The sequence below is a fragment of the Sciurus vulgaris genome, assembly GCF_902686455.1.
Source record: "Sciurus vulgaris genome assembly, chromosome: 11".
Taxonomy (NCBI): Eukaryota; Metazoa; Chordata; class Mammalia; order Rodentia; family Sciuridae; genus Sciurus; species Sciurus vulgaris.
The window spans coordinates 50,863,058-50,887,424 of NC_136472.1; the positions used below are offsets into that span (position 1 = coordinate 50,863,058).

A 24,367-nucleotide genomic window follows, 5' to 3' on the forward strand; every position below is an offset into this window, starting at 1 on the left:
TTTATAAGCACAGCAGTCATCCGGTAAGGGGTCAAGCTTCAGCAGACTAACAGGATTGTCCTTTCAAGATAGTTCCATTTGGAAATTTCCAGTGATCTGAAACCCTCACTGAAGCCCTTCACAAAGGAAGAACCAGCGACTGCACATCTTCCACCCGTCCATAGGACACCAGTGTTAGAAGACCCTGCACCAACCAGTTCCATGAGAACTTATTCTTTCTCCCATAAAGCTCACTCACTCTGGGGACAGAGATTCATAACACCTATGAGTCTTGAAGCAGATTATAATACATGCAGGTATGACTATGTCAAGAGGAACCCCAGTATTATGTAAAAGACACTAATAAAAACATAAAAATAAATAAAAAGTGATTTAGAAAGCAAAAAGGGAAGTTGCTGCTTTCTTTGTGAAAGAGCCCAAATCCTGCAGGGAACTTATATGCCATGTACTTTTTCTGAGTGCAGTAAGTACATATCTGTTCATGAAATTTTGAATCACATGGAACATGTCATTTCTACTTAATAATTTCCAGTGCTTATTGAGTGCTCACCAGACACCAGGAAATTTAAAATATGTTCTCCAATTAAGCAGTGTAGTTTTGGTTCTCATTTTATAAATCAAGAAAATGAAGCATAAAAGATTTAAATCACTTCCCAGGATTATAGAGCAGGGCCTTATCACTGGATAGTCAGTTTCCAGGGTTCAAGTTCTTAACCATATGCTATATATCCCACATTATTAGTCTCCCCTGATATATTTTACAGATTCTATAAAACAGTTTCACATAGTTTATTTCATTGATTATCATTATATATCTAGGTTTCTTTAAGTGTGTTTTTATTTAAAATGTCATCTTTTTAAGATAGTATATGTATCCTCGAATATCATTTATGTGTCCATCTCTGAATATTTTCTTTTTTTATTTATTGTAAACAAATGGGATGCATGTTGTTTGTCTGTTTGTACGTGGGTTAAAGGCATATCATTTGTATAATCATAAATTTACATATGATAATGTTGTTTGATTCATTCTATTATATTTTCTTTGTAAATTCCTAGGAATGCCTCATGACAGAGTATGAACAACCTTAAAATTTTATTTAGATGATTCTCCCATTTCACATAGAAAAGGTGAAATTTTCCCAAGTAATAGTAAGTATTGGAATCTGATAGATGCAGCTTTCCTAATGCTGACTTGAGAATGTTTGGTAGGTCAGTGGAAATGATAGCTAGAATGATTACAGTGTTTGCCTTTCCTGAGATTCCTGAGTGAATTTGGGAAGCCAACAAAGCACCAAGGTCTCAGATCTGCCCAAGTACTAAGACACCTATGCTATCAATAATACAGTGAGAACTTGGTGTTAAGTCTTCCATTTCAACTTCAAGAAATGGAAAATAAACAATAGCACAAAGAACCCTACTCAGGGACCTTACTCAAGTTGAATATGCCACTATTTCGGGTGCTAAATTAGTTCTCTCTTCCCCCAGAGTGAAACTCCATTACATAAATTAATGTGTATTAGCTTGAGAATAAATGACATAAAATGCTTCTGGGAATGGAGAATGCATATTGGGAAAGATATGAATAAAAACACTCTCCATTTGAATGTTATAGTAAAATCTATAAGAACTATAGGAGTAGAAAGATTCCAGTAGCAGAAGATGGATACCGATACCTGGCATTACCATTTACCTGCTGGTTATTCTCAGAGCAGCAGCCTATTGTTGCTGAGTCTCTATTTTATTCCCAGGTTAACTGAGGAAAAAATCAGTAGTAGCTATCATTTCTACTTACATGCTGTGTATCAGATACTCTACTAAGTGATTTAAATAGATATCTCACTTAATCTCATAATATTATTATGAGGAGGTAATATTGATATCCCTTTCCTGGTAGCAAACCAAAAGTTAGAAACGTTAATTATATCTAATCAAATGTCACAGATCCTGGTCAATAGCAGAACTTCAACTTAAATTGAACTAGTATGACTTTGAAGACTTTGCTCTTAATTCCTACTGTTTCCTGTGTTCCTGCCTTAGGTATAACAAAAGTGTTGAAATGAATGTATAAAAAATGCACATAATCAAATAGAAGATTATGGCTCATTACTCACATAATTTATTTGGCTTCCCATAAAATCTGTCAGGTTTAACTGCCTTTGGGCACAGATAAGGTGATCAAGAAACAGCAAATTATAATGTAAAGTATGTGAAATTTGGATTCAAACATATATAGGTAAGAATCTCAACTCATTGACTAGGTGACATATGTGTTTTCAAATAGGAACAATTGGGTGAAATGAGAAGCTTCATGAGAAAAGCCAATGTAAACGTTTGGCATTTGTGTAGTAGGCTAATGGGAGTTTCACACCACAGAGGCCGCTCTGGTGACAGAGCTGTCTTCTGACCTTGGATCCAGTATTCTTTTCACTACCCCAGGCTGCATCTTTCTTTTCCAACCCAAATCCATGTTTGTAAACAAAAGGCATTGCTTCCTACAGTTGTACTGAAGTGACTCAAAAATCTGCTTTTTGTAAGGAAAATGAGAATGAAAATGGCTTGAGATATTTTTCTTTATGTCTGAGACAAAATGATGATCCTGGAAGGATCAAGGACAGGATTGTAAAATAGTTCCAAGTGGCTGAGAATTGAGTGACATCTCATTCTGAAGCCATGGAGAACTGATTTGTACCTTAGCCCAATGTGTCTATTACAAGCAAAAGAAGAAGAAAGTGGACTGTTTGGAACAGAAGAGAGGAAGTGGGTACCAAATGAGGAAAAGTCTCCTCCCTGCTCTGGAGGCGAATGATCTCAGTGGTGGTGAGTTTGAGATCCTCTCAACTTCCGGTTCAGTGCCTCCCTAATGCTAGTCTTAATTTTTGGAAATGAAACATATTCAGTTCAGGAAATTCTTCAACCAAATTCACACTGATCTGACTTTACAGGAATTTGAAAAGAGCATCAACATCTATTCTTTTACTGGTGGGGTCAACTGGAAAACAACACAGAGAAACCTCAAATCTTTATATCTTCTCCTTATTAAAGATACCATAAAATTCTGGTTACTTTTTGGAAGCACCTGCACAACAAAAGTGGGAACATTAATAACAGAAGTTGCCATTTACTGAGTATGTGACATGTGCCATCATTATGAAAGCATACAAGTTGAGAAGTGAAGTAACTCCCCTGACTGCTTATGAATTTGAAGTGTTACTTTTGCATTCATTCTTTTTCCAAATTTCCTATTCATAGTCCTGTGATACCTGGAAATAGAATAAATGTTTTCCTCTATGTTGTGAAAATGGAATTATAATCTACTTTTTAAATGATTTTAGAAACCTCACCCCAATTATAGAGGTAAGCAGAGAAATCACAATAGATGAATGTTGATAGGAATCACTCAAACTACATAGGTGCAAGATTTAAAATTTGGAGGAATACAGGAATCTTTTTTTCTGATAATTTTTTAATTCTGGTAAATGGATGCAATACTCCAGGTAAACCATTACTTTCTTTTTTTTTTATTCTTTTGTTTTTTATTGTAAACAAATGAGATACATGCTGTTTCTCTGTTTGTACATGGCGTAAAGGCATACCATTTGTGTAATCATAAATTTACATAGGGTAATGTTCTTTGATTCATTCTGTTATTTTTTCCCTTCCCCCCACCCATCCCACCCCTCTTTTCCCTCTATACAGTCCTTCCTTCCTCCATTCTTGTCCCCCTCCCTAACCCTAACTCTAACCCTAACACTAACCCCTCCCTCCCCCCATTATGTGTCATCATTCACTTATTAGCGATATCATTCCCATTACTTTCTATCTACATACTTGCAAGTCCCTGGAGCACAGGGAAGATAATGGAAAAAATTATCCTGCAAAATGTCATTTCCTTTTGGAAAGGTTAGAAGATGCCCAGTAACTGAGAAAAATTAAGTCTTTCTATGATGTTTATGTTCTCTTTGTAAACTTAAGAATTAAAATATCATTTGTTATTTTCAAACATAATTTACATTTATTACAAAAAATAGGCATTTCAGACAAGCAAAATAGGAAAATAATTACTATTGAAATTTACATTGTGAATGGATAATAATCTTAAACTTCTTTGTTGCTTATTATATCCCTAAAAATGATATGATTTCATTCTTCTTTATGACTGAATAAAACTCCAATAGGTATATATACACCATAGAATATTTTTTATCAGATATTTTCTATGCTTTGCAAAGGCTTAGAGACTATGAAAGGGTCAATGGTTATGTGAGTTTATTGAATAACTGTTACAATAAATAAACCCACTTCTGAAACAACTGTAGAAAAAGTCAAGGTCTGCTATTTCTATGATACCAACTTGTGTTTTCAATTATTTTTACACCAAACTCTGGTCTACCCTACAACTTGGCTAGTCTTGTATAGCTCTGAACAGTCTGATTCATAAGACACTAGGTTATGGATACTTGATGTCTGTACAATTATATTCCTACAACTTTTAATTAATATAACATGTAAGAGAGGAAATACAGTATAACTAGGGGATTTGTCTGTACCATCACAAATAGCAATCTTGATTTATATCACTGCCAAAATACCTACTAAAATGTGCCTGATTGAACAGTCTTGCTATGGAGAAAGTGGAGAAAGCATTTTTGTGCAAAGTCCCCTTGTGATGTCCATATGTGTCTTAATTTAACTCTAGAAATCATCTGCTTATTGTACATTTAAATTTTCCTTCTGAGAAACAGAGTCAAAATATCCTCTCTGTCTTCAAGAGAATACAAGGGTTGGAATCACATGTTCTTGGGGTGTGATTGGAACATGTTTATTCCATCAAGTGACAGTGGACATAGAATAGGTTGCTTTCATATCAATTTGGGTTTTAAGACTATAAGAAGGTCTGCCCACATAGCATATGATGGACATCAGTCAGTCTCTTGTTTTTGAATGGTCAAGATTTTTCTAATTATAGTCAACCCTAAGTAGTTGTAAAAATCTCCAAAAGATTCTTACAGATGCATTTTGTCAACAAAAAAAGTTGTTAGTTTTCATAGTATTATCAAATGATACAATGATACTGAGATATATATGTGTGTGTGTGTGTGTGTGTGTGTGTGTGTGTGTGTGTGTGTAAAATGCTACATCTAAACTAGAAGTTCTCAATGGGGGCAATTTTGTCAATTTTGTCTTCCTGGGCAAATTTGTCAATGTCTGAAGACGTTTTTTATTATTCTGACTAGAGATGAGGACACTAATGGTATTTAGTAGACAGAATCCAGTGATACTACTAAATACCTACAATGTAAAAGACAGTACTCCACAACAAAGAATTATCTGGTCCAAAATGTAAGTAATTTCCAAGTTAAGGAATTCTGATCTAGATGTAGCTCCACACAAGTATGTGGAGATGTACCTTAAACAAGTATGTTTAAGTATACTTTTTGCTTGCAGGTTTGCAAGTCGGAATACCAAGTAGACATCAGACTCTCTTACTTCTGTTGTGATCTGGCAATTAACATATCTCTGGATTTAATGTGCTTTTTGATTTTGCATTTGGAAAGTCCCTAAAAGGATTAGCGATTTTTTCCATTTTGTTCTGTGTTGGGCAACACTATGTTATCATGACATCCTATCTATTTAGTTCTTAGGGAGGTGAAAAAGAGTTTTCTCACAAGTCCTTATCCATCCAAAAATACTATTTTTTAATGATTCTTCATCTATGTCACTCTTTAAACATCTCCATAATAACTGTGAAACTAAACCAAAGTTAAAGACACAGAGGAGGAACAATCAAAGGATAAGAATGAAGATAATGTCTCCATAAACTAACAGAGGCTAAATATTTGCTAATCTCCAGTGGGTTATAGAAATGTAAATTTAATAAAATCTCATCAATAGCAAAAAGTGTAGATTTGTTCATTTTTGCTGTACATAACAGCAAGTGGGATTTTTAACTTTATTATATCCCAGATAGGCATTTTCTTAAACTATTTCAATGATTTTTACTATACTTGAACTTTGAAAGGCTAAATATCACAAGCAATAAATAAAATCAATAACTAGACAAGAACAAGAGAATATGTTTAGACTAAATGTAAGTGGATTCTATGTAGTTCAAATGGGACCATTTAATTCAGAAGTCAAAACAAAGCAAATAAAAGGTTTAATGTGATCATGCCATAAGACCTTCACAATGCAACTGCATTTTTCCTTTGACACTCTTGGTTCTCAAGACATCCAATGTGACTACTGCTGATGGCAAATAGATTTACTTAATGGTTGTTGCTAATGATCAAAGTAAAGTATGATCAACATAGCAAAATAATTCAGAGTCAACATGGCATAAACTTTCAGTGTTTGGCCCATCATTCACCTAGAACCCTTGCACACAGTTGATTGGAAAATATGTACTTTATATTTTTAATGAGAATTACAATGGAATTTGACTATTGACCAAGATCCAGTGGAATGACTTTGTTCCTGATAAGGAAAGCATCATCCATAGAAAAACTTTGTTTAATGTGAATGTATTTTTCCTTATGATGACTGTACATGAATTCAAGAATATGCAATTATTGATCACAACTTTAACATTTATCTAGAGACCTATGACCTGCCCATCTCCATTTTACTTCTGCTCTTGGTCTTGATTTCTGCTTTACCTATATATTTGATGTTCCACATAATGGGCCAGAGTGTAAGCATTGATTTGATCACCCACTTATTGAGTGGAGCAAGGACAAAGGACAAATCAATGAGGCAAAAGAAACCAAAATCAATTTTTCCTGGGCTTCCACTGACCATAAGCCCCGGTTTGGATAATGTTCCCCTGAAAATCATTTATAATATACAAATAATATTGTGCTTGTGGTTAAATATTGTAATAACCAGAGATGCTTAGTGAAAATGCAGATTTGTGGACCAACCACTCAATATTCTGATTCAGTTTTTCTGGGGAGGTGTCCAGCAATCTACATTTTAACAAGAAGTTCACATATTATCTCTGAGAAACACAGGCAAAGTTTGATAATACAGGCAATATGGGATGCAAGTTGAGTTTTATACTCTTTCAGTAATTGAAGAAATTGGTGAACTTATGCTTTAGTTTGCCATCTATAAAATGGGAGTAAAGTATCTCTTTTGTTTGTCCTCAATATTAAAATATTTATTGAAAAAACCCAATGCACAATTAGTACGTAGTAAATGCATTTCATAAGCAGTAGTATCTGTCACCATTGACATTGTCTGCCCTATTCATTCCTGTATATTCATTCTGGGGAAATATAGGAGATGTAGAAGTAATGAGAATCTTTTAGTTTTTTTTTTTTTTCATTTGGAAAACCTAATTAAAATTAAATGCATTGCAATAAGGGCATGTATGCTAAGTTACCATTAAATTTCTTTGCTTTTGGCAACAATTCTTTAGCTCCATGTGGTAATTTTCTCATGCTGCTCAGAGGCAGTATTTGGCCTTTTCATATTTTTTAAGAAGAAACAAATTAATTATTTAATAAATGTGATTTGATTTATTGATAACATCACAAAATACAAAAACAATGGTGCTGATACCATTCACTGACTTCCTAGTTGAATAATTTATGTAGTAAAATTTGTCCTTTTTTTAAAAAATTAGACTACCTTACATAGGTAGTACAAGAATGGAGTATAGTAAATGGGCAAATTTAAAAAATATTATCTAAATTCATAGACTTTTAAACATGAAGAAAAGGACATAACTGCTTTGCTTAGATAATCTCTTTGTGTAGTAACAGAGATAATATAGCATCCTATTTCCTTTTTCTATTCTATGATAGAAGGAGCCTCAAGTGTGATATCCAGACTCAAAAACACACAAAGCAGTGACTTTATCCTATGAAAATGTATGGAAAACACAATTAAATATTTATTTTTATAGGGCATTAAAATCCCTTGCTTGCATTTGACACATATATTGACATGGATATCAAATTTCATTTGTATACAGGAGGACTTTCCAAACATCAGGAAAGCTTGATTTCAATAAATAGTGCCAAGTGAAAACACCAAAAATAGATGCACATGATACAATCCTAATAATACTAATTGACTTATATTACGTGGTCCATGAATGATAATGCTTCTAATAAACCAATATTAGAATAAAATCCCAAGCATACCAATAAACCTGCCGCTGCAGTTATTTAATGTGCTTTTATGCAAGGAGCATGTGCTGCTAATTTAGATTCTGTTGACGAAGCAGATTGTTAAAACTCCAACAGTCCTGGGTGATGCTACCCAATTGATGATAAGTGGGGCAGGTCAGTTCATCAGGTTTTATCTCTAATTAGCACTAAGAATGCACGCTGCAAACTATAGCAGAGGAAAGGCTTGACCTTGCTAAATGAGATGTGCATTGGAGGGAGGGCAACTGAAGCTCAATATTTCAGAGGGAGGAAGCCTATTATATAGCAAGCAAAAGGTACCCACTTTCGAAAAGCCACACCTACCATCAAAACACAATGAATCAGGTCAACCCACAGAAACTTACTCCCAGAGACATAGCTTTCCTTCACCCTCCCCCCATCTTTCTCCTTACCCAGTGCGGGGGGGAAAAAAAAAAGTTAGATTTACCTTTCTCGCAGTGGCTTCCTGTGAATCCGGGTGGACAGACACATTTGTTAGGAGCCACACATGTTCCACCATACCTGCAGCCCTCTTGGCAGAATGCTGTCACAAAAGAATGCAGGATTTCACTTAGATAAAATGCAGTATGGAAATTCATGGTAAACAGCATGAGCATTGAAAGGGTTCTTTGTTGCATAGAGGTTACACTTCTATATTGACTTATTTAAAAAATTCCATACACAAAAAGAAATAAATTTAATAATACCCATTTCACTGGTTTATATGGAATCAATTGAAATAATGGATGTGCAAGTGTTTAACACAGGACTGGCAAGTGTTAATCGGTAGCTACTATTAAAGATACAACTGTTATTATTATTGGTATATTTGAAATCAAATAGGATAAATCAAGTAACTAGAAATAGTAAGGTCAGGGTGAAGGCAAAGGCTTTTCAAATTCCTGACTTTTATAATCTACTATTTTCACTGAATATCTTTTATGACAATAATTTTTCTAATTTTTTTAAAAGGACCGTTGGTAGTCGATAAAATTTTTGATAACAATAAATTTAATAAACAGCTTACTTTTGATTATTTAAGCTATTTTGAATATTTTGTTAATAAAAATAATGCATTGTCTTTGTAGTTAATATGCTTAGCTAACCCCAAATTATTATTTGAGGAAAATGCCTTTGTAAATGCTTCTTAAATGGGCGTGGATTCAAGGTTTTTGATAAGTCTTGCCCCTGTATTACCCTGCTAACCCTTCCATATGAGATCAGTTCCATGTGTTACACACAGACATAGCATAGCAAAGCAACATGCACTCTGGACAATGGCCAGAGGGACAATTGTACATTTGCATATAATTGATTACCATTTCCTTCTCATCAGATGGACTATAAGATGCATAAAGATAAATGTTTCTACTCATCACTATATCCTTGTTTCGGTATCTGACCACATAGGAAATGCTCAAAAAATATTTGTTGAATGATTTACCTTTCACTTTGCAGGTTTTTCTGACAGGAAAACTCTTATTCTAACAATTCTGTATCTCTTCAATCCAGAATAATTTATTTTCAAATGCTGCTAAATAACCAATAATTGAGTGTACGACTTAACAAAAACAGGAAAATGTTTTCTTAATGAAGATGATTGGGACTGTTAACCCTGTGTTTCTTTTATTCATATGAAAGCTAGGCATGCAAATGTTTTAAATTTTAATTGTAGCTAGAAAATGTCACCCTGGAAAAATGTCATGGTTATATTTCACTATCATTACATAATTAATAGGAGTCTAGCTTTAAAAAACCACATGATGTGTTTAGACAGTTGAATACCAGTCCAAGTACAAAGAATTTCTCACAGTGTTGCTGTTTTCCACATCATTTAATATCTCTTGGATGATTTAACATTCTATAGCTTCAGCAATTAATTGTGAGCTCCTTTGCTTCTGCCAGAGGACAGAAGCATAAACCCTGGATTTTAAGTACCACTTCCTATCCAGCATCTTAGTACACTTAACTTATGCCCCAAAAGATTTAGATAATAGCTGCCTTGGTATGTTCATCATAAAACCCAAAATATATATAAAAGTATGTATATAAAATCTCTTGTGCCAAAAATATCACACATTGTGAGATCCAGTGACTGACATTTTAAATAAGATATTTAAAGTAGAGCTCTACATCAAAGTTAACATCATAACAGGAAAGTGTTTTTGCAAGCTAAAAATGACAGATGAAGTCGCAGCAAAAGAGAAAAGGACTTGGAAATAGAGGGCTCCACTTGACTTTTTTCCCTCACAAATGAAACAGCATTTCATCCAGAACCTGGAGATCTGATTAGGAGACTTGGTGATTTTCCATAGTGAGTGTGTGCTCTTGGTTTACTCAATTCTTAAATACAAATAATAACTGGAGGTTTTGTGAGGATAACAGAAGACATTTTTGACATTCCATGAAGGTACAAATATCATAATTAATAGGGTCCTTGAAAGGATGAAATGAGTTGATATTTGCAAGGAACTTGAATGGTGTTTGGCAGAGTTAGTGGTATGTTAAGTGTTTTGTTACATAAAATTGATATTAGTGTCATTGTTACAGTGATGAAATGACCAGGAGTAAGTTGTCTAAAACCCAGACAAAATAAACCACTACAAAGTGTTCACCTTCATCAACAAGGGTTTAAAGAATCTGCTGTTACTTGTGTTTGTTTTAATTTCTAATAAGAGTAGTACTCACCCTTATGATAGGTGTCAACTGTTTCCATATAAAATACGTGAAACTGAGGTTCAGAAGTCAAGTACCCTAAGACACCATAAGTATTAACTGGAAGAGCTAAGATTCAAACACAGAAAACTTTGCCTTCAAAATCTTAACTGTTTTATATAAGTTACAGTTCAGGTTCTTACATAAAATGCTATTCAACTAGGCAGGTTTATTCTTTTTTGAATAGTCCCATAAGAATTAAAGGAACTCAATAAAATTTGCAAGAAAAAATGCATGCAAACTGTATAGGTTGTATTATGAACTGGTGGAGGGAGTGTTAGTATTCATCTATTGATTCGGTCAGTCTCTATTGTGGTTAGAATAGGAAGTACTCCTAAGTCTCATGTGTTGAAGCCTTGGTCCTCAATGCAGCAAGTTTTCAGAGGAGGCACTTTGGGAAGTGATTAGATCATGAAGGTTCTGACCTCATCAGTGGATTAATCCATTGAGAGCTGAATGGATTATTGGGAGGAGGTGGAAATTGTAGGCAGTAGGTACTCTTGGAGGAAGTAGGTCACTGGGTACGTGCTGTGGAAGGGTATATGTTTTTTTCAATCTCTGGCCTCTCCCATCCTCTGTTTCCTGGCTCCCATAAGCTGAGCAGCTTTCTTCTGCCACTATCTTCTTCCATGATGTTCTATTTCACCTAAGGCCCAAATAACGGAATGAGCAAAACACTGTTTGAGACCTCTGTAATGGTGAGCCCAAAATAAACATTTCCTCCTCTAAGTTGTTTATGTCAGGTGTTTCGGTTACAGTGATGAAAAGATGAGTAACACAATCTCCATTTTTGTCTGACCCTGGTCATATTTCACATAAATCTGGCACATACCACTTTTAGAATTTATCTGGAATAAACAAGGAATCCATTGCCTACTTGAACCTTAGACATTATAACAAAATTTCTAAAACACCACACCAAATAAAAATGGACAATATTATCCAAAATTCAAACTATTTTGAAAAACATCAAGATCAATACAAGTTTTCTTTGACTACCTCATAAAATATCAAAATAAAAAATTATATCTTGGTTTAGAGGTTTTGGATGGATTATTTATAACTGAATGAACTATTCTTAATTAACTATGAACCCAGCATTTCAGAGGAAAGGACTCTAATAGTCAGGGGACCTATCATTTGTACAGCATTACTGCGTTGGTGGCAGAACCAAGAAAAGAAACCAGGTTGGCACTACAATCTCTTCTTAGTTTATGAGATAGATTCTTAGAAATGGTATAGTCCATGTTGCTGCTCTAGATTTATTATTAGCTGTGTGACCTACAGCAAATTATTTCACCTCTGTGTGTCTCATTATTATCAGGAGCAAAGCAGTAATGGTTAATAAAGATGACATCGCTGCTGTGGGGGTTAAATTCAATTACCAACATCACCACTCACTACAGTGCACAGCAAGTGGAATGGGCTCAAGAATTGAAGGTGATTGCTGTTTATTTATTTATCACCAGGATTCTGCTTTTCCACATAATAATAATATTATATAAAAGTTCTAGATTCTGGAAATGCAGGAGTAAGCAGAAAAGTCTGTGCTAATTGAGCTTATATTTAGTGGGCCTCATTGCCACTTTGTCCTTGCCTTTGTGATGTCCATAGTATCATGTGGTTTGCCATCATGGAACTTGGAATTGTAACTCCTTTGCAAATTCAGGGAAACTCAGGCACCATGGGTATTTGACTTAATATGTTGCCTATTTGCCAACCTCTGTCCAGAATCTGCAGCATGTCATAAAAAGATTATATATACACTATGAGATTATGAAACTCAATCCATTGCTTTAGTGACATTTGTTATTAAATTACTTCCCTGGAGGAGATGTTTGATTGGATCAACTCTAAAATAGTATGCTTCTATTTTTGAAAGGATACTTTTTATTGTGCAAGAAAATAAAATCACAAAACTCAAGTTGAGGGAGATTTAATCCACACAAAGAATATGCTTTTTTATTTAAAAATAAGTCTCAGCATGTGAAATGAACTTGGACATTAAGGGGAACAAAATGAGAAGGTGGATTTGCAGATGTCAGATTTGTGGATGCTGAGAATCGTCACCATGTGCTAAATTTGACAAACCTGGTTGTACACTAATAAAAAGTAATAGCCCTTCACATTCTAAACACTTCTCATGATCCTCTTAAAGTTTTACTGGCACATACTTAGTTCCTAGGGACAGCCTGAAAAATGACAAAATAAGTGCCAGTTTCTGTACCATCTGTTAGAAAGAGACCCTTTTCCGCCCTCCTGGTTTCCTTGAGGAAACATTTTCCTTAGGCTGGTTCCTGACCCCTCTTTGCTCACTTTGCTCATTTTACCTTCAGGTCAGAATAAATATTAGGATGATGCCTTTTTGGTGAGAGAAGCAGGAGGCAGGATAAAGAGGTACCTTATGACCACAAATAGGTGATTGTTGCATTTGTAGCTCAATGTTGGGTGGTGTACTATGAGGCTATGGATTACAGTGTTAAAATGCTTACTAACTTGGTTAAATAAGTTATAATTAGATTCTATGGACCTAAAATCCAATAGGAGTAAGAAATCATGAAAACATTTTCAAGCATCTTGCTCACTCTCCTTCTCTTTTGGTGGGTGATATGCCATCAGACAGCACCAGTTTTCTTTACCCATTTGAGGACACTTTCTCAGATTTAAACTCATATTCTCCAATGCAGCTCTGTTAATAATATAGGGGATGTCACTGCCTCCACATTCATTTTTGGGTTATGGTTTATCCCTCACCTCATTCAGAACATGAAAGGGGTCAGTATGCTACTGTCATTTGGTGGGTAGAGAAGAAGAAAGCTGTTAAACATTATCACAATGCACAGGATGACCCTATACAATAAGAGATTATCTGGCCTAAAATGTCAACAATGATGTGATTGGGAAATTCTGTTCCAACTTAATACAATTAGGTTTATTACTTGTCTCCAGGAACAAAATTTCGTTATTTTAATCCTGTTAGATTTTTTGCTGCTGTGACCAAAAGACCTGACAAGAACAAGTTTAGAGGAAGAAAAGTTTGGGGGCTCATGATTTCAGAGGTCTCAGTCCACAGACAGCCGGCTCCATTCCTCAGGGCTGTAGGTGAGGCAGCACATCATGGAGGAAGAGTATGGTGCAAGGAAGCAGCTCATGATGATCAAAAAGCAGAGAGAGAGATTCCATTCAACAGATACAAAATATATACCCCATAACCACAGCCACAATGAACCATCTCCTCCAGCCACACCCCACCTCCCTTCAATCACTACTTAGTTAATCCCATCAGGGGATTAATTCACTAATTGGGTTAAAGATCTTATAACATAATCATTTTTCCTATAAACCTTCTTGCATTGTCTCACATATGAGCTTTTGGGGAACACTTCACATCCAAACAATAATAAATCATTTTTCCCATTGCTTCTCTCTCAACATCTGCCCTCAAATAATTTAAAATAAAAAGAAAAGACAAAAGTGAAAATCAACTATAAGGCTAGTCTTATAATATGAAATATCCAGATGTCTTTAATTCTTGCTTCTCATATAATTTTTTGTCAAGCATATGGTATATTGCATAACTTAATAGTTAAGTATAAATAAAAATTGCCTTCAACGTGACCATTTACAATATGAGTTTACAAAAGCAGCTTCAGTAGCATTTTCTACTATCCTTTTCAATGATAACAACAATGCTAATGCTAAATTTTGTTTGTTGAAAAACTGCTCAATGCCAATATAATGCCTCATGTACATAATTCCATTTCATCCTCATAGTAAGGCTGTGCATTCACCATATTATTTTCATTATATGAGGAAGCTGGCTTAGAGAAGTTAAGCAAGTTATCAAAGGTCATGCCACTGCTAAGCTATGTCCTGTGTTGCAAGCCCAGAATCTTAACCACATGACTAAGCTGTCTTCATTTAGGGCTCTGCTACCTACCATGTGCAAATAATGTACTGGGCACTGAGAAGTCTACTTGTCACTGCTATTGTCCTCATAGTCTAGTAGCAGAGAGTGGCACATATAAAACTAGGCATAATAAAATGTGATGCATGTTGGAGTAGCAGCCCGAACAAAGCTCTGAGAGAACACAGGGGAGAACATGATTAATTATTCCTGGTGGACTGGGGCAAAGTTTCACAGCAGAGCTGGCATTTGAGTTGGGCCAGGAAGAATAAGTGGGATATTTGCCAGGTGGAGAGGTACAGGAAAGACACATTTCAGGTCAAAGTTTTGTCTCTGAGGAAAGGTACCGTATTGAAGAAGAGAATGAACAAGTGTGTCTAGCTCACATCAAAGTTGAATATCAGGAAGTAATTCAAGGAGGGAAGCGGAAGCACCTTAGAATCTGTGAGCACGCCCAGCCCCCAACTTTTTCTCCACATGTTAGATACCTTAAGGAACAATAGCACTTTGCTAACATTTTTGACTATAATAAAAGTTAGAAAAAAATTTAAATCGGAATTTTCACATTCACAGATTGATATACAGAAATATAAAATTAACTCAATAAGTATAATGTGCGCTGATATTTTTCTATTCAGCTCTAATCTAGTATAACCTTCTCAGTTCTATATCATTTCTAATATACAATTATTATCTACTGTCTTACTTTCACAACCCACTAAACCTGCATTTTAAATTTGCTTGTTTCATTCCCCCATCACCCCCCATCCTTCTTGTCCATAGTTTTTTGTGATTGAATGGGGTATAGAAATACTAATATATTAATCTGAACACTTTCAGATTGAGATGTTGACCTTAGCTCCAGAAAGATATGACATGAATGTGCCTTCCAGTGTTGTTTTCAATAGATATAACAGAGACCAACTGGATTGCCAAGTAAAAAACATTTGCTATCCAGAGTTTTGTACAAAATCCCTGTTACAGAGTACATACTAGATAGGAGTGGTACAGGCTGGCACATACTAGATAGAAGTGGGATAGGTTGGCACGTGCTAAGTAAGAGTGGGATAGGTTGAATGGCAAGATGAGGATCCACTTGCTTTTTTTTTTTTTTTTTTTGCAGTGCTGGGAATTGAACCCAGGGCCTTGTGCATTTGAGGCAAGCCCTCTACCAACTGAGCTACATCCCCAGCCCTCCACTTGCATTTGTTTTAGCTAGTGGATATGCTTTTCTAACTAGGGGTTCCTCAGGACCAGGCTCATGGAGTTTGTAACTCTTCAGTCTTCTACATCTTCTTAATCTCAGGTGATATAAAACATAATTATTGGTAGAGTAAATACAGTACATAAAAATTTAAAAAACAAATACTTAACGAAAATATTTGTAAAACTAAAAAATTATCCTGTGCATAAACTATGTTCTGTGTATAAACTATGTCATGAAAATTCAAACAAACATTTAAGCAAATTAGATGAAACCAGCTTTAAAAAATATTTCAAGCATCTAGATACTAGAAAGATACTAGATACTAGATAGTGCAATGATAAGTAATTATTTTTTTCCCTAATCTGAAAGCCTAATACAGTGGCTCTCACTAAGTGAAACTGCCCCCTCTTACTACCTCACCCATGGGGACACTTCGCAATGCCTGGAGACAATTTCAGTGGTTCACAACTCAGGGAGTGTCACTGGTGGGTTGAGGCCAAGGGTGCTGGTGACATCCTGACACACAGGATCACCTCACACAAAGAATACAGTCCTAAATGTCAACACTGCCAAATATGAGTAAGACAAGCTGTTCTTTATTTAGTCATATGACACATTCTTATTGAGTATCTTGTGTTCCAGGGATTATCCTGAGAGCTGGATCTGTAAGAGTCAATATAACAAATAAAAATATTGTAGTTTATGGGTTTACATTCTGTGGGAGAAGATACAAAATTTTTTTTAAAAATGAATGTTTGACATTGTATGGCAAGTGATAAGAAGAAAATGAAGCAGGGCAGAGGGATAGGAAGTGTATCAGTGGGGAAGGTTGCAACTAAATAAGGTGAACAGAGAAGGGTAATTACTAAGATGGTAGTCTCTGAACAAAAGCCAAAAGAGGAAAGAGGGTCATGCAGATATGAAACAGAAAATGATTCAGGCAGAGGTTGCAGCAAGTGCAAAGGCCCTGGGGAGTGAAGTGTGCCTGTCAGATAGCACCTTAGAGATCCTAGCAATACTATCTGCATAAAGTCAAGAGGAAGTAAAGAGAAGGAAAGGGCTGTTCTGCTGAGAGGATCAAGAGTAGCTTCACAGAACTGATACCTGAACTGAATTGAAAACATAAATGACAAATAAACAGGTAGACTGGTGATGAGTGTTTGAGTCAGAGAGAAGGCACAGCAACACAAAGCTGTAGACATATAGAGTACTTTTGGGTAGAACCAAAAGTGGCTTCAGACAATCAGCTGCATGGAAAGAGGAGTGCTGACTAAAACTGATGTTCTACAGACCCAGGCTTTGGTCTGATTCACAGAGGGCTTTGATATGCTTTGATTGTGTCCCCCCTGCCAAGTTTACATACTGGAATTCAACCACTAATGCAACAGTGCTTCCGTAAGTGGGACCTTCAAGCATCAATTAGGTCATGAGGACTCTGCTCTCTTGAATGATGTATTGGTCAGTGTTTTGTTGCTGTGACCAAAATGCCTGATGTGAACAACTTAAAAGAGGAAAGGTTTATTTTGGCTTATGGTTTCAGAAGTTTCAGTTCACGATTACATGATTCCATTCCTACGGGCCTGAGGTGAGCTGTAACACAGGAAGGGCAAAACAGAGGAAAGCTGCTCAGTTCACAGTAGCCAGGAGGCACAGAGAGGAGGGGGCCAGGGACAAAATATCCTCTCCAAGGATCCACTCCCTCCAAATAGGCCCCACGTCCCACCATTTCTACCACCTCCCAAGAGTCCATTCAGATCATAAAATTGTCAGTGGATTAATCCACTGATGAGGGCAGAGCCCTCATTATCCAGTCACTTCCCAAGAGCTCCCCTCTGAACACTGCTGCATTGGAGACCAAGCCTTTAACTAAGCCTCTGGGGACATTCACGATCTCAACCATGACAAATGAGTTAACACAGTTATTGAGGAGTAGGTTACTTATAGAAGGATGAATTTAACCTCTGTCTCCCTCTTTCACCCACGTGGTGTCTTCTGTTATCTCGTGAGGCAGCAAGAAGGTCCTCACCAGAGGCCAGTCTCATGGACTTTTCAGCCTCCAGAGCTGTGAGAAAATAATTTCTACTCATTATATGTTCCTACATCTGTGATATTCCATTCTAGTAACACAAAACCAACTAAGAAAAGAAACTACTGCACTTCCTTTCTCACAAGACACCTAGCGGTCTTATTAAGAATTTAGGACTGCTTATTTTAGCATCATTCCAATTTTATTCACAATAAGGGTGGTGGCTTTTCAGTCAGAAGGTTAAATTTGAAGAAGGGTTTCTAGGATTAAAAACTCCAAGATAGATGAATCATAAAACAAAGAGCAATTCAATGGAAGTCGCTAAGATGTGGACAAGGCATATTCAACCCTAAACTTGTGCTTAATTACTGACACCTTACTCAAACAACCCAGGAACCTGGGTAATTCTTCAGTATGGCTTTGTGAGTGATTAGGAGGATGGCTCTAGAAATAGATCCAGTTTCTAGCCTTGATTCCACCCCTTATGAGTTGATATATTTTGATAAGGTTCTTAGTCTTCATGAGCATCAAATTCCTTACCTGTATAATGAGTTCAATAAGAGGATCTATGCCTTTCTTGTAATACTGGGGTTAAATGAGAAATTACATGTAAAATACTCAGCACAGTGCCCACACAGAGTATGGACTTTATTGGTTCTCTTGAATCTATTGGTTTCTTTTTCTCTGGGTTGATTAATGCAGCATTTCCTATCCAAATATCTAAACTCTTTGTAGTTCATCTTCCTCTAACTAATGCATACATCAATGCAGTGTTTGAGAGTTTCACGAGCAGTGAAATCAATAATAAGAAAATTATAAGAGATTAAGACAAATATCTAAAAGGAGTAATAGAATAAGATAACACCCATATTTCCAAAAGACAAAATTCAAGAAAATGATTCAAAACTTTCTATGACATAAAACTAAGTCACCACAAATTATATTTTTGCAACAAAAATTCTAAAGCCAGTGAAAACTTTGGCATTCAGTATTTACACAAATACTAAGATACAGGAGCCCGAAAGTACTATCTGTGAAAAGCAGTTGAGGACAGAGCTCTGGCTGAGAAGGGCAGTTTTCTGATGGCACTGCCACTTGGAGCCAACACTTGTATCACTGCTGGAGGTCACAGTCTAGAGCCTTAGAGAAATAAATTCCAGCAAACTCAGATAAAAGCATTCTGCAATTTTATATAACTGCATGGAATTTGATGTTAACTCTTGGAATGAAATATGAATCTGAGCTGCAGTGATAGTAGCTGAGAAATTTTGGTGAACTAGAGCTCTTGAGAGGGTATTATGGTTTTAGATCTGGAAAGTTCACCAAAATCTCATGGCTGAATGGACTACTGGGAGGTAGGACCTGCTGGGAGTTGGGACTTAGTTGGAGGAAGAGGGTCTCACTGAGGGTATGCAATGGATGGGTTTATCTTCTCCAGGGTCCTTTCTTCTTCTTTCTCTCTCTTCCCCCTCCCTGTCCTCCTTTCTCCCTACTTTCCTCTCCCCCCTTTCTCCCTCCCTCCCTCTCTCTCTCCCCCCACTTTTTCCCTCCCTCTCTCCCTCCCTCCCTCCCTCTCCCTCTCTGCTTTCCAGCAGCCATGAGCTGAGAGCTTTCCTCCACCATGATATTCTACCTCGCCTCAGGCACAAGGAAATGGGATCAGCTTACTACGGATCTAAAACTCTAAAATCATGAGTCAAAATACAGCTTTCCTCTTCTTAAGTTGTTCATGACAGGTATTTTGGTCAAGCAGTGAAAAGTTGACTAACACAGAGGGCTTTTCCATCTACCAACTCCATCTTGAAATCTCTGAAAAACTCCACAGATTTTTGTACTTATGTTTAGAAAGTGCTTCACAATGATCTTCAAAACTAATTTATAATGGTCGCTTCATTTTTAGATGGCAAAACTGGGAAGAGAGAATTGGGATGATTTTTGCATGAGAAAGTTAATTCTGAGGCTCAGACTAAGAAATCCAGACTCTGGGATTCTGGTGGTGCCCAGGATTTAGCACATGGCATCTGGTGCCTGAGAAAACATGCCAACTTTACCCAATGGAAAATACGAATTTGAGGTTTAAAAGACCATAGGGAGGTAGGGAGAAAAATCCAGAAAAAAAGCGGAAGAGGAAAAATAAAGGGAGGGAAAGGGAAGAAATCACCTTGCCATCATACTCTCCTGAGTATGATGCTCCACCCCAATTTTCCCTTCTCAAATACCTAGCACACACCAATACCTAGACTTTCAGATGACAAGGCTCCTGAACAGAGTCATCCTGGGTGCAAATCTGGGGTCTGCTGTTTTCTATTTGTGTGATGTGGGGGTGATTTATAAACCTCTGGGAACCTTATGGTCCTCATGAGAACATGAGAAATAAAAACAGCCTCTTGTCTCTATGGTTGCTTTGAGGTCTCATGTCATTACAGGTCAAATGTTTAGTTTCGGGTGCTCAAAGGTGTTAATCATTATCGGCACTATCATTATTATGAATCATACACTTATGCATATACAGGGAAGTCTACCTGGGGAAATAAACTGAGAGACCCTAACTCACAAGGTTATCAGACTGTTCTTCTATTGTGTGGAAAATGCACAATTTTCATACCTGAGGGTCTCAAACATGGAGTTCAGCATTAGAAATGTTAATTACCATGCTGAAAACAAAGAATTCCAAAGATCACTGCTTCTCATAGAATTCAAAAACATATATTTGACCTTTCCTTGTCTGCCTCCAAAGTCGACACCCAGGGTCCTCTTAAGTGAGCGTGTCTGATTGATGCTGCTCTCATGCTGCTCACCCCCGCCAGGCTCCAAGCCCTCACCACTGCCCGGTTATCTGTCTTCCTCGATGTTTAGCTATATCTCATCTACAACACGGGCTGCCTTCATTCTTGTGCTAATGTTATTTTTGAAAGGTTTAGGCTCAAATCCCTCAAAATCTATTTCTAATTTATAGGCAGCAGAGTGGAGGTAAAAGAGCACAGACTGTGGAATCAAATAAACCCAGATTTAACCACTAGCTATGTGACCTTCAGCAAGCCACTCACCTTCGGGGAGCCTTAGTTTCCCTGCTCTTCTTTAGGCTGGGGTGGAGGTTAAGTGATAAGGTAAATATAGAAGCAGGTGCACAGTGCTGGACACACCAACCTCTCCCCACATTTGCCCCTCCACTCTTCAGCAGCAGCCAGTTCTACCTAGAATTATCTCACAGGTGCCCTTCCCCAAACATGCTGAGCTTGCATTTTTATAGTCCACCTGTATAGCCCACAGGACACTAGCCATGGAGGAATTTAGCAAGATGCCTTGGCACACTATTTCTTAAGGGTAATATAAAGACATTTTCACTTTGTCCATCTTATTTTCCCAAGGAGATATTCCCAAGTCAGACTTGCAGCTGGAAGAAAATCTGCTCAGGGAAGAACCTTTAAAATGCCTCCCTCAGTTCTTATACATTATTTGTGGGAAAGTAAATTAATACAACGATTATAGAAAATATTATGGAGGCACCTCAAAAAATTAAAAATAGAACTACTTTCTGATCCAGCAACTCCACCACTGGGACTATATCCAAAGGAAACGAAATCTGTGTGTCAAAGAGACAGCTGCCGTCCCATCATTAGTGCCAAATTTTTCACAGTAACCAGGATATGGAATTCACCTAGGTAAGGAATAAGTGAAGAAAATGTGGTATATTTTTATCATGGACTACTATATGCCAAAAAGATGAAACCCTATTATTTCCAACAGCATGGAGGGACATGGAAGCCATTATATTAAATGAAGTCAGGCATAGAAAGACATGCTACACTATTTCACTCCTCCATGGAGGCTAGACACAGCTGATGTCATAGAAGTTAGGAACAGAATAGTGGTTACTGGAGGCCAGGGGGGACAGATGGAAAGCAAGTTTAGGGGGTGGTCAACAAGTAAAATATTCCAGTCAGACATGAGGAATATATTATGGTGTTTCATGTAGCATGGATAAAGTTGGCAAGAATTCATTTTATATCTCAAAATAGCTAAAAGAGAATTTCAAATTTACTCACCATAAAGAAATGGTAAAAGTTTAAGGTAACAGATATGCTAATTGCCATGACTTGAAAATTACATAATGTATGCATAAATTGAAATATCACATTGTACCCCCACAAATATGTACCATCATTATGTGTCAATGAAAAGATTAAAATAATTTTAAAAATCTCTCCTATTCACAGTGGGCAGAGAACCAAGAATCTGATCAGGGTACTATGAGTCTAGCAAAGAAAGGAGAGGCACAGAAATACCCAGGTGGGAGGGACAAAAAGACTCAATGTCTCAGCAAAGTTTCTCCTGGAAATCATTGGGTAACATTTGGGCCACATGAACTATATTTTTTCCTAGCATAAAAGTAAAAAGTAAGAATTAGGGGCAAGAAAGTGAAGGTCAGAAAAATACTTTCCAATAGAAATAATTCTACACAACAGGAGCATCATTGAACAGAACCCAAAAAGGAAACTTAACATTAAAACCACATTGATTAAATCTCATCCCCAGTTTTTATTTGTTCATTGTTTGTGTGTGTGTGTGTGTGTGTGTGTGTGTGTGTGTATGTGTGTGTGTGTGTGAAAGAGAATGTGAAATATTATAATCTGTTAGTGGGACTTGCAATTTGTTTTCTATAGTGTTACATGTTAAATTTATTGAGTTTTTAAATAAAGCATAAATCCAGATATTCTCATAAACTTTTAATTTTTTCTGAAGCTCTCAGTTAAAAAAGATTTTTTAAAAATTATATTCATTCATTCACTCAAAAGTTGTCCAGTGAAATCAAACCATGTATCAAGCCCTGCTCTAAGCCCTTATCACATAATGTCAATCAGAGGATATAATGCCCCTAATCTTATGAAGCATATCTTTTAGTGGAGAGAAAATATACAAGAAACAAATAAAAATACGAAACTCGGGTGATAACTAGTACTATCAGGGAAATCTAAGAACTGTTAAGTAGAAAAGGATTACTGAAGGAGAGGTTATGACTCAGTCATGAAAGTCCTGATAAATTGACCGTTGAGAAGAAATATGATTGCAGGAAGGGGGCAGACAGATACGTGGGTGATGTTTCAGGCAAAGGGAATGGTGCTATTGCAATGTCCTTAACATAGGTTCATACCCAGCATGCGTAGGAATTTCAAGAAGGCCAAGTGAGTCAAGGCTAAGTCACAGGAGATGGCATCAAAAAACTCAAGGATCACCAGTTCTACCTGTATCTTTGAAACATTTAAGAATTTCAGTTTTTTGCTCTGACTGTGATAAATAGCCACTGTGAAGTTTTGTGCTGGAGAATGACAAAATGTCATTTAAGTTTTAGCAGAATCTCTCTGGCTGCTGTGATGAGGAACACTAGGGTAGAAAAAGCAATGGCAAAAGGAGGTAGATCAATTAGAAAGCTATTACAATGATTTAGATGAGAAATTGATGCTCGGCTTGGAGAGTATGATAGAAACAGAGGTGTGAGACATCAAGGACTCTTCCAACAGTCCATATTATATAAAGATGCATGAACCAGATCCATTACATAGTAGAGACAAGATATTTGTCTAGAGTTGATAAATCTGGGTAAACATCATGTCTTTTGTCTTCCTCTTGAGAATTAGGACTTAGTATTTTTTACAGATAACAATGAGACAATATGGACTATAAACATAGTTTTCTCTGCCTGGAATTCTTTTTCCCATTGATAATTTGGGTAAATTCCTACTTGGCTTTCATATCTCTGCTTAAATATCTGCTGAACTGGAGAGCATGTTGATCCTGATGGTCCTCTCCCATCTCAGCCTCCAGACTAGTTGCTTAGGGTTGCCCTAACAGATTCCCACAGATTTGGAAACTTCACATAACACAAAGATGAATTATCTCAGTCTTAAATCCAGGTGTTGGCCAGATTGATTCCTGTTGGATGCTCAGAGGGAGAATCTGGTCCATAACTCCCTCCTGTCTCTGGTGGCTGAAAAATGCCTGGTACTTCCTGGATTGTGTCTTCATATCTCCAGTCTCTGCCTCCATCTTCATATAGACTTCCCTAGGTGTCATATGAACTTCACCTAGAAATCTCCACCCCATTTTTATAATGACACCTGATTTGATTTAGGACTGATCTAAATACAGGATGATATCACCTCAAAATCTTTAACTACATCTGCAATGACCCTACTTCAAAATAAGGTCACATTCATAGGCAATGGGGCTTAGGACTTGGAGCTATCATTTTGTGTTTGCTATTCCACCTTTCACAGGCCCTCCCTTATTCCTCCAGAGAACCTTTGGCACACTTCATATAACACTTATTATACTCTCCTGTAATTGTTCTGTAA

At 36.6% G+C, this 24,367-nt stretch overlaps 1 protein-coding gene across 2 annotated transcripts in view; it reads right to left on the minus strand.

The window, feature by feature from the left end:
* Nucleotides 1–24,367, minus strand: part of NELL1 (neural EGFL like 1) — an 892,614-nt gene that overhangs the window by 223,837 nt on the left and 644,410 nt on the right. For both annotated transcript variants that reach the window (XM_079101835.1, XM_079101834.1), the window contains exon 15: nucleotides 8,608–8,703. In XM_079101835.1, coding sequence (XP_078957961.1) covers nucleotides 8,608–8,703 — 96 coding nt within the window. The remainder of the gene's footprint in view (nucleotides 1–8,607; nucleotides 8,704–24,367) is intronic.